Below are 11249 nucleotides of genomic sequence, written 5' to 3' on the forward strand. Positions count from 1 at the left end.
GCTTCACTACAAGGAAAGTGGCATCTCTCAACTCTCTCCATGGAGTGGAGGCATTCTCCAATGCCATTAGAGTGCATTAAACCAATCCTGGTGGGAAGCACTGAGTGAGAACTGAAGGACAGAGTCTCTACCCTTCAAGACTTACAGTCTGGATGTGGAGAAAGGCAACAAGGCAACTTTAAACAACAACACATCACACTCTCAAGCATGGGGCAGGAGCGCTGGTGGCAAGGCACTCACTGTTCAGGGCTGAACAAAATGGCTTTTGGCCATGGGAGTCATGGCCATGGGATACCAAAGGAATCAGGTCAGCAGCTCCTGCCACCCTAGAATTCTCTCTCTGGGAGCACTCCAGAAGTCTTTGGAGAGAGAAGGTCCTGCAGGACTCATGAACCAGCCCGCTCTGCCTTTTTTTCCCTAAGTTAGGCTCAGCCAGGAGAAATGGCTACAACAGCCCCCACAGTCTGCCTGGTAAAGGGTAGGGCACACTCTCCTCGGGACAAAGAGGTGCTAGTGAACTTGAGGCCCAACATCAGTGAGGTAAGGAGAAGCCCAGAACTCCAGCCTACTGCCTCCCAGCCCAACCACCCATGGGATGAGGGGGGTAGGATCCACTAAGATACCAACTGGAAACAGCTCTCATCAAACAGCCATTCCCCAGAATGGGTAGTGGCCTCTATCCCTCTCTCCCTCTCCTTCTCTCTCCACTTCCCTCTTCTCTCACTCTTTCTCCCAAGCACATATTTGGGTAAGTGACTGCTAATCCCAACCTGGCAGAATAATATGGCTGGCCTGGGGGCACCGTGTGGGTGTGCAGAGGAACCAAGCACCAGGCTGCAGCCTGTCAAAGTGATAGGGAGCTCAGCTACCAAACAGAGAGGAAGCCTGTGTGAGTGGCCTGTGTGTGTTAAAGTATGTGACAGAGTGACGCCTGGGTGGCTCAGCCAGTTAAGCCTCTGACTTCAGCTCAGGTCATGATCTCAGTTTGTGGGTTTGAGCCCCAAGTCAGGCTCTGTACTGACAGCCTGGAGCCTGCTTCGGATTCTGTGTCTCCCTCTCTCTCTGCCCCTCCCCTGCTCATGTTTTTCTTCCCTCTCTCTCTCTCTCTCTCAAAAATGAATAAACATTAAAAAAATTTTAAATAAAGTGCATGAGGGTATGTTCTGTACCTGAGCTTCTTAAAGAACTCTGAGCAGCAACATCACCAAGGGAATATCCAGGTGGCAGCCCAGTCACCCTAACCCCAGGCCAAAGACATCAGAGAATCAACAGGCTTCTAGAAGTCAGACTTGGAGATGTGGACTCAAGAGGTACTCTGTGTCATGAGATTGCTGAGTGCCCAAGGGTGTAAGGAGGCTTAAAGTGCAGGCATCAGAGTGACATGTTTTCCACCAAAATGTGCAGGATCTGAACTAATATATGTAACAGGTGAGTGTGAGAGAGTAGTGGGTAAAAGAGAACCGGAGGGGATACACGGTTGATTGGAGAGAAGTGATGGAGGAATGTAACGGGATTAGAGAGACCTGGAGTCCACGGGCATGTAGATGGGGCTAGGAGTAGCGCTAACAGGTGAGGCATGCAGTTGTATAGGGATGTACTGATGAACGCATCCAGGCTTCCTTTTCCCGCCTTGCGCACGAAAGGCCCACAGGAGAAGGCTGCAGCGGGCTCAGTTCCTCGGTCCTCGCGCGGGGCGGGAATCCGGTGTTTATTTCAGGGCCCCGCCAGGAAAGGGCACCGCGGGACCCGGTTCGGGGCAGCCCACGGCCAGCTGAATCGCGCCCGGGAAGCGCTGCCTGCCTCCGGGCCCCTGGGCCGTTCACCTGGCAGGACCTGGCCGCCGGGATCCCCAGGCGCAGCCCCTTCCGCAGCTGTTGCAGGATTCCGGGCCGTGCGAGAGAAGCGTCTTCCTCCATCCCTCCGTCAGATCTTAGTGAATTGCTCGCGCCGGCTATCCGGCCTTGTGGGAGCAGGGCAGGTGCGGGAGCGGACGCCACGCCCGGTCGGCGGGTCTCTGGCACTGCGTCCGCAGGCGGCGCCCGGGCGGGAAGACCTGCAGAAGGGACCGGCAGTTTCTGAGCGGCAGCTGCAGGCCCCCGGGAAACCCGGGCGGAGAGGCTAGAAGCTCCGCTCCGCCCTCAGAGGTGGGCACCGCCCCGAGGTCACTGAGCTGGGGGCGGGCTTCGCCGCAATGCCGCGGGGAGAAAGAGGATGCCCCCCCCCCCCCACAAGCCTCGACTTGGACTGCCTGCCCGACGGGATCCCCACCCCGCCAGGAAGCGGGGCCCTACCCAGCCTGCCTGAGACGGTTGAGAAGTAAACCAAGGCGCGCCCCACCGCTTCCTGGAGAGATCAATACCTGAAAGGAGCAGGACTCCTGTCCACTCAGAAAATTCTTTAGAACTCCTTCCTTTACCCCCACCCCCTACGCACGCGCGCGCGCGCGCGCACACACACACACACACACACACACACACACACACACACACTCTTTAAAAGCTGAAAAGGGAGCCGAGTTTGGAATTCGGGGAAGTGATGACACACACAACAATGCTGTTACACCTGGCTGCTGCAGGCCAGCAGCGGAAATGCCTGCCAGGGGGAGAAAGAGACAGAGAGCCAGCCTGGGTGGTCAGAAAAAAAGAGAGGACAGAACACACACACACACACACACAGGTTGGGGCTGGACCCAGCTGTTTTTTCCCCTGCCCAGGCCCAGGGGGAGGATGGGCACTGGGGTCAATCTGCAGCAGCCCCAAACCTAACCCACACTGCTCCCACCCATAGCCTGGGCGTGGATGGGGGTGAGGAAGAAGAAATACACCTGCACGCCTACTCAGGAGACAGCCACAGAGGTTATGAAGAGGTGCTGCTTGTCCTGGTGTATACTGGGAGCGGTGGGAGAAAACAATCAAGCTACTTTGAGATATTTTCAATGGTGGGTGGAAGAGGGTATTTACTGAGGTGAGTTTAGGAGAGCCCTGCTCCCTCTAACTGTAATGGTCAGACCAAGCTGTCCTGCTGACCTCTCTGGAGTCATTTTCAAGAGGCTGAATTCCAAAGAGCCCCATCACCCTGTCCTCCTTTCCTTTAATCTCGGAATGTAGATCAGAGACCTGAGAGGGAAGTAGGCAGCACATGAAGGTGGCCATGGGTGCTGGGCCCACAGGCCACTAAGGGCTCTTCAGGCTTCCTCAGAGACTGGGCAGCCTAGGAGGAAGAGGTAGTAATGAGCACAGGGGCAGCCACTCCTTGCCTTCCAGACATAGGACACACCCCTGTATGACATCCATTCAGTCCACCTTCCTCCCCCAAAGTATCCTGACCTCAGTACCAAGGAGGTGGGAGCCTGGGGATTCAAAACACCAGCCATCTCTCTCACACTTTATGATTGCAGACTTTTTGTCAAAGCTAAGTTAAAACTGTTAAAAAGCACAGCTGCCTTTTCTGCCAGCATTCATTTTCCCTGAGACAATCTCAGGGTATGCAGGTGTAACTGGGACCCATTCAGACTTCTGCTTAAGGCAGGTGAGCATTCATTCACCCCTCAGCCCTAGAGAAAGATCAGAACAAATGTCTTGTCAAGAGAGAGATTTGAACAAATGCCTCCCTCACAGCCTCTTGCTTTTCTTCCCAGTCTGTAACAGAATATTGACAAAAGAAGGGGGAAAGGGGGAAGGGATGAAAAGAAGGAAGAAAAGAGAGAGGGGAGGAGAGAGAAAAGAGAGGAAAAAGAAAGAAGATCCCGGAACCACGTTTACTGCTGGATGATACACATGTACCCTTACATATCTGTAAGTATAAATGTTTTACCAGAAATATAAATCGCACCTTGTCCGTGTGCATACCTGTGTTTTTGCACCAGTACATGTGTCTCAAAGATAGACCCTCCCCATGACCTCTATATGTGATACCGGTGCACATGCAAATAAAATCCCCCAAAGCCCCACAGCAACAGTCACACCGTGCAGGAGCAGGACTAGAGTAGGGTCTGCTTGGTGTTGTTAAAGCACACATACAACCCTACCCGTAGGATTACAACGCGGATTCTGAGGAGGGTCCCTAGGTCCAGGGGCAGCGCAAGGAAAAGTCAAGGGGCTTCGGGTGGAGCTTCTGGGCACCCCTTCCCGATCCTCTCCTCAACCCCATTCGGCCCAGTCACTCTGAAAGCGCCACGGACAGGACAGGCCAGGCCGAGGCTTCTTGGTTCGGTGACCCTCGTTTCTAGGCTGATTTTCCCAAAGCCACCGCGCAGCTCTCTCCACCCCACCGCCATCCAGCCCCCTCCCCGTCCCGCCCCTCCCCCAGCCCCAAGCTAGAAGTTTAGCCCCGAGACCGCCGCAAAGGGCAGAGCAGAGGAGTCGTTTTCCTTCACCTGAAAGCCGCGAGGAGGCTTGGCGCGCCTCTCCTCGCTAGGGCCCGAGCTCCCTGGGCATTGGCCGAGTGCGGACGGACCCCGCCGGAGCCCTCGGCATCTCCCAGCCCAATCCGAAGAACCAGCACCCGCGGATTGCAAGGGCTTGCGAAAGCGTGAGCCCGGTCGTCCGCCGGGCCCCCTCAGCTCGCTGGGAGGGGGCAGGCCGGTCCGGGCTGTGCGGGGCGTTTACAAAAAGTGACTTGGAGATGAACTCGCCCGTGCGCGACTGGCCGCCCCGCTATAGGGGCGAAGGCGCCTGACGCAAGCGGAACTCCGCGGAGCCCATACGAATCAGAACTGAGCGAGGCTCCTGGCGCACTAGGGACTCCAGGAGGCAGCTCCGCCAGAGACGCGGGTCGTGCCTCGGGAAACCGGAGGGTGGGGGGAGGGGAAGAGCGCCGAAAAGAAAACCCACCGAGGCGGGGACTGGCCTGGGCGGGGAGGGGCGGCGGGGCCGGAGCCCCTCTCTGCTGGGCGGACTCCCCATGGCCAGAGGCTGAGCTCCACTCCCGCCAGCCGCTCCCTAGGGGAAGGGGAAGAGGAGAGGAAAGGAGCGAGAGGCCGCCAGCGAGCGAGCACTGGCGGCATCCGCAGTCTCCAGAAGTTTGAGACTCGGCGGTGAGCGGACTTGTGCGCCCAGACTCTGCCGCGCCAGCGCCAAGGGAAAAGAGCAGGGGCTGCCTGGCCGCCGCGCACCGGCTTTGTCATGATGGCCAGCTACCCCGAGCCCGAGGACGCCGCGGGGGCCCTGCTGGCCCCGGAGACCGGCCGCGCAGCCAAGGAGCCCGAGGCGCCGCCGCCGCCGCCGAGCCCCGGCAAGGGAGGCGGCGGCGGCGCCGGGACAGCCCCGGAGAAACCCGACCCCGCGCAGAAGCCCCCGTACTCGTACGTGGCGCTCATCGCCATGGCGATCCGAGAGAGCGCCGAGAAGAGGCTCACGCTGTCCGGCATCTACCAGTACATTATTGCCAAGTTCCCGTTCTACGAGAAGAACAAGAAGGGCTGGCAGAATAGCATCCGCCACAACCTCAGCCTCAACGAGTGCTTCATCAAGGTGCCGCGCGAGGGCGGCGGCGAGCGCAAGGGCAACTACTGGACGCTGGACCCGGCCTGCGAGGACATGTTCGAGAAGGGCAACTACCGGCGCCGCCGCCGCATGAAGCGGCCCTTCCGGCCGCCGCCCGCGCACTTCCAGCCCGGCAAGGGGCTCTTCGGGGCCGGAGGCGCCGCGGGCGGCTGCGGCGTCGCTGGCGCCGGGGCCGACGGCTACGGCTACCTGGCGCCCCCCAAGTACCTGCAGTCCGGGTTCCTCAACAACTCCTGGCCACTACCGCAGCCGCCTTCGCCCATGCCCTACGCCTCCTGCCAGATGGCGGCGGCCGCTGCAGCGGCGGCCGCCGCCGCTGCAGCCGCGGGCCCGGGCAGCCCGGGCGCGGCCGCGGTGGTCAAGGGGCTGGCTGGCCCGGCAGCCTCGTATGGGCCGTACTCACGCGTGCAGAGCATGGCGCTGCCTCCCGGCGTGGTGAACTCGTACAACGGCCTGGGAGGCCCGCCGGCCGCCCCCCCGCCGCCGCCGCACCCTCACTCACACCCGCACGCACACCATCTGCACGCGGCCGCCGCACCCCCGCCGGCCCCGCCGCACCACGGGGCAGCCGCACCGCCCCCGGGCCAGCTCAGCCCCGCCAGCCCTGCTACCGCCGCGCCCCCGGCGCCCGCGCCCACTAATGCGCCGGGCCTGCAGTTCGCCTGCGCCCGGCAGCCCGAGCTCGCCATGATGCATTGCTCTTACTGGGACCACGACAGCAAGACCGGCGCGCTGCACTCGCGCCTCGATCTCTGAGAACCCAGCGCGCGCCGGCTGCGAGGATGCAGGGACGTGCGACGCCGGCCTTAGCCGCAGCCACCGCCTCCGGCCGGACCACGCGCCCTCTGTGGGGCCATCTTCTGAGCCAGCGTCCAAGGCCCTCTGCGCCTCCTCGCTCCCCAGCTCCTCTCGCCCCTCTTTGTCTCCTCCGCTTCTCCTCCTGTTACTCGCCCCCCTGCCCTCTCTGCCCTCTCGCTCCTCCGGCCTGCAGGCCGCCTCTCCGTGCGCCTTTTGCAGGCCTCGTCTCCTCCCGACGCCCAAGCCTCCGGGCTGGACACCCCATGCCAAAATTCAGAACCGAGAGGAAGTGCCGGGGCCGAGGTGCAGCCGGGCGTCGGCCGTGCAGACCTCTTGGCCTTCTCACACAGGTCGGTGCGCTCGCGCTCGGCTTTCCCCGCCCGGCTGCCGCGCAGTCCTTGGCTGGAAGCGTCGGTCCGGGCGGGCAACGAGAACCCGCGCCGCCAGAGAAAGGGACAAACGTGTGTTTGCTCCACGCTCCACGTAGCCTCCTGGAGCAGCTCAGAAGCGGCTAGCCGGGGCCCACTGGATGGGGCGGGGGTTGGGCCCGAGCGGGGAGCTGGACTGCCTCGCGCGGCGGCCTGTGCGGGGGGTTTACAGCACGTCCGGCCTCAGAGACAGGCTGCGCGTCCTCCGTTCCCGGTCCCGGAGCTTCGGGAACCTCCAGGCCCCAGGCGGCTGGCTACAGTTTCGCCCAAAAGATCGGGAGGGCTGTTTTAGATAACATTTAAAAAATATTTTTTTAAAGAAAAAACTAACCGGGAAAACCGGCGAAGTATTGTGGCCTTGGAATTTGCTAAAGCAAAACATGAAAATCTCTTCCAGGAGATTTGAAGTAGAATTCCTGTCGGGCCTTCAGAAAGCTATGTTCAGAGAGGTAGGAGAATATGCTCAGTAAAAGATGGTTTCCTTTACGAATTGGGGGGGGGGGGTTCTCCCCTCTATCTAAAAACAAATCAAAAACAAGTTTCCCCGGATCTTCCGATGCAAGCCCGGAGTGCGGGGAGATCACTGCTTGCCTGGCGGACGCTACAGGGACGGCTTGTGCTCTCTCTGATTTTTGTTTTGCAAACGTCTTGCTTCTCCCACCTTGGGCAGGAGAAATGTGAAACCCGGCAGCAGTCGGACCAGGCGGGCTTGTGGCTCCGAGCCGGCTGGCCCGAAACCCCTAGACCTGGTTGTTCCGTAGTGTGTCGTTTTGGAGGACCAAATTTTCTAGAAAGAACTAGAGCACTTTTGTTGTTTTGTTTGTTTGTTGTTACTGTCTTGTCAATTCCCAAATAAATTTTTTGTTTTAACACGGACTTCTATTATTTCCGCTTCGCCTAAGTATGTTCAGCAGCTGGTTAAAAGAGGGAGATGTCCAGCAAAATTTTATACTCTTTCAGATAAATAAGAGTTGAGGGCAGCCCGAGTGGAGGGCGTTTGTGGTTGTCGCTGCTGCTTTGTTTTCCGGGAGATTGTTTTCTGTGTCATCGCTGGTCTGTTGCGGCTGTTTAACGTCATCAAAGAGACTTTATCAGTGGTTCGTTCACAAGGCGTAGGTGTAGGTAGGATTTGTTCGATTTGTGCAACTGTTCAGGTTTGTATTTTACCTCTTACACAGTGGTACTAAGTGTATGGACTGTGTTTTCATTATATTGAACTCATAGGTTTATATTTTTCCAGACAAATATAGTAACTAGAAGAATTTATTCCAAATAGAGAAAATCCTGGTTGGGGAAATGTTCTGCAGGCTGCAAACCTCTGTACAAATGTAAGGAGCGACTTACATTGATTGCTTTATTATTTTTAATAATCAGAATTCATTTACCTTAAGATATGTGTAAGAGATTTAGGAGTATCAGAGAGGAATGGACACTGCATGGCTGTAGAAATCTAATTTTTTTCCTTCTTGTCCTCTACTGAGACTCTTCAAATAACGAATTCAGACTGGTGCTTCTGCACTGGCACACGGACACTTGACCATGTTGCAGACCCGGGAGCTCTAGGGGTATGATGGGTGGGCAGCCTTCATTCGGCTGATGGGATGACAGGTATTGGCTGGTTTTTCCCAGGACTGTGGTACAGCTTGGGCTGGACCCCGCTCCATCCATGTGTCCGTCACCACCCCTACTCAGGCCCCAGACAGTAGTGGCCACAGGTCCAGGCTGACCAGCGGCCCAGGGGCACCTCGTGACAGGGACCAAGGCTACAGGCCTCCCACTTCAATCTATACTACTGGCCATGATGTAGGATCATGGCGGGGGGTGGGGGGGGTGATCCCTGTTATGTGTTATTGGGCCCCAAGAGGAAGTAGCTCTGATTCAGGACACCTTTCCTCCCTTGGGTATCACCGGGGAGATTGGAAGGTGGAGGATAAAGCCATCGCTGTTCTGAGGAGCATCACCCTGTGCCCTCAACTGGAGCCTGCCAATGCCAGGGGAGCCGGAAAGAGCAGGCTGGTGAGGGAGGTTCAGCTGGGGTGAATAGCCCAAGAGACTGGTCAGGCCTAGTATCCGCGTGCTTCTAGTGAACCATTGCACCATTGTCTGGCTAAAAGGAGTTGCAGGAAAGAAAGTGGACTGCCGTGTGCTTGTCTGTCTGTGCTTTCTGTGGTGTGAACATGTATCCCATGGGCAGTTGTGTTGTCTATGCCTGCTGCAAATATGTGTGTACAGTGTAAGTCATGTCCTGGTGACAGGATGGGAGGTGTGTACGTCTGTCATTAGCCTTCGGAGAGGGCATATATTTGGGGCGTTGTAATAATCATATGCCTACTACTCAAGGAGTGCTTACTGGGAGGACAGTGTGTGTTGCATTCATAAACCATCGGTAATGTGTGCAGTTATGTTCTCGGTATATAATCCTGGCTTGCTGAATGATAAGAGAGAATACATACAGACACTTTGCTTGAGCTGGGTAAGGCTGTCTGTTCCAGGGTTAGTTCTCAGCACCTCCTAACCGCTATCCCAAGCAGAGAAAGCAAAAGAGGGAAGTCTCCAGAGCAGAGCCTTCAGTGAGGTGGGGGAAGCTGGCCTAGGCCAGCGCTGGAGGACAGCTTCTCTCTGTCCCCAAGAGCTGAAAGGCAAGAGGCACCCAAGGCTGCAGAGGGAGTGGGAGTCTCACCAAGTATGGAGGATGAAATGAAGGAATCAGTGAGGGATTCCTGGTCTACACAGGGATTAGAGGAGAGATCCCACACAGAGAAGGCAGATAGATCATACCCCCACTTCCCAATGGATGCCCACAGGAAGACATCTGTCTCTAATTCCAGCCCTAGGGGTTTCTCCATAACTCTATAGTTTGGTCATTTCCCCCACTGCTAAAAGTTTGAGGCAATGACTGACCTTCTTCATCTCTCATTTCCTTTCTCTCCTCTCCTTCTTTGCACTTTTGAGTTTCTAATAGAGAAGATGATTTAAGGAATTCCCTCAGTGAGGGCAAAAGTATTTAAGAGAGTTCCTGATATATATATAGCAGTTATGCCTTAGCACTTACAGTCTGGTCTAGATGGCTGGACTGTGTTGGTGTATGTATTTATGTTTGTCAGTGTATACTATAAATACAATTTAGAGTTTGATGCAAATACCCTGCCAGTTTCTGCATCTCCTGGGTAATGAGTGCCTACACATGATATTGAATGAGGAGTATGTGTGTGCTTATTTATGCAGGTAAACATCCTCACACTCATCACTGACAAATGAGCCCCCCTCCTCACACTTACACACAAATTTTTGGTCATCCCTGACCCCCTAAGACTGCCCAGCCAAAATACTTGGGTTGAACGGGGTAAGGTGTCCTGTTCTCAGGGGGATGAGGGAGAAATCAGTGCCAGTGCAGTACATGTACCAAGGAACTGTCAAATGGGGGCCTAGGGTGTTTTCTGGGATGGCCTCACACCCTACTCCAGAGGATGTCGTGGCCCCACTTCCCCTTTGCATAAGTAAAGAGTTCACTGCCCTACATCCCCAGTTTGGGCGGGCATCAAGCTTAGGATACTTCACCTGAGGTTAGGTGCTGGGCTGTCCCACTAAGGGAGGCTGGAGCTCCAAGCTTCTAAAAGCCCCCTGGTGGTGGGTGGAAATCAGGGGCAAACCACAGCTTCTTGCAGTCAGTGGGGCAAGAGAGGATGGGCCAAGGAACTGGGTCAGACCCAAGACAGTCTGCCCATGAATAAGCTCTTCCCTTAACGGAGGCTTGGAGCACCAGCACCACTGGGCCAGGGAGAGCATCACGGTCAGGAAGCTGCCTGGTTGGGCTAAGGAGCCCTGCAGTGCCCCTACCCTGTGGAGCTAAGCTGGTGGTGACCATGCCTTATTGGTCCCACTCGCTACTTCTATGGGGCTGTCCCTGCTTCTTGGAGTAGCCTGTGGGACCTACAGGAAAGGATGGGACTAGGAAGCATACCTCTCCTGTGTGGTAGGGACCAGAGCCATGGAGCGGTTGGGAGCAATCGTCATGCCCCTGGTTCTGCCTTAGAAACAGCAAGAAATTAAGGATTCTTAAAACCAGGCACTCTGTATCTGCTTTCTAATTTCTGGAGACAGGGCTCTATTCTGTCACAAAAGAATGGACCCCAAGTCTCTTAGCTTACATTTAAGGAACCAGAGGTCCTGAGAAGAAAAGGCCCATCCAATGGTCATCCAACTATCTGTGGGGCAAACGGCCTTGGGAATTTTAGAAAGCATTGTGAGCACTGAGCCCAGCTGCTCACTGGGCTCTCTGAGTGGCATAGGCCCTGCAGCCCGATGTTTGATGTTCCAGAAGCTCAGTGGGTAAAGGGACAGCCAGCCAGAGGAGAAAGAAGCCCAGGACTGAGCTGCAAGCAGATTGTCCCCCCAGGACATTCCACTGGACCTGCTGTTTGCTGCACAGGCTCCAGCTTAGCGATAAGCTCTGACAAGCTTGTTGTGAGACCATGTCCTCCCAGGGAGGTGGCCTATGCGGGATGGGGCAAGGCCTATT

At 56.5% G+C, this 11249-nt stretch overlaps 2 protein-coding genes across 2 annotated transcripts; one reads left to right on the plus strand and one right to left on the minus strand.

Moving 5' to 3' along the window:
* Positions 1 to 1082: 1082 nt before the first annotated feature.
* FOXL2NB (FOXL2 neighbor) lies at positions 1083 to 4475 on the minus strand. Its single transcript, XM_049629213.1, is given in 4 exon segments — positions 1083 to 1871; positions 1961 to 2053; positions 2782 to 2832; positions 4376 to 4475. Coding segments are annotated over 4 exon segments (744 nt in total). The 3' UTR covers positions 1083 to 1371.
* Positions 4476 to 5067: 592 nt separating this feature from the next.
* FOXL2 (forkhead box L2) lies at positions 5068 to 6331 on the plus strand. The gene has a single exon (XM_049628756.1). The coding sequence runs from the start codon at positions 5124 to 5126 to the stop codon at positions 6258 to 6260; it is 1137 nt and encodes a 378-aa protein (XP_049484713.1). The 5' UTR covers positions 5068 to 5123; the 3' UTR covers positions 6261 to 6331.
* Positions 6332 to 11249: the final 4918 nt, after the last annotated feature.

Source organism: Panthera uncia, chromosome C2, assembly GCF_023721935.1.
Source record: "Panthera uncia isolate 11264 chromosome C2, Puncia_PCG_1.0, whole genome shotgun sequence".
NCBI classification, from domain to species: Eukaryota; Metazoa; Chordata; class Mammalia; order Carnivora; family Felidae; genus Panthera; species Panthera uncia.

Coding starts and splice junctions, on each gene's coding strand:
- FOXL2 (XM_049628756.1), top strand. CDS start 5,124: ATGATGGCCAGCTACCCCGAGCCCGAGGACGCCGCGGGGGCCCTGCTG.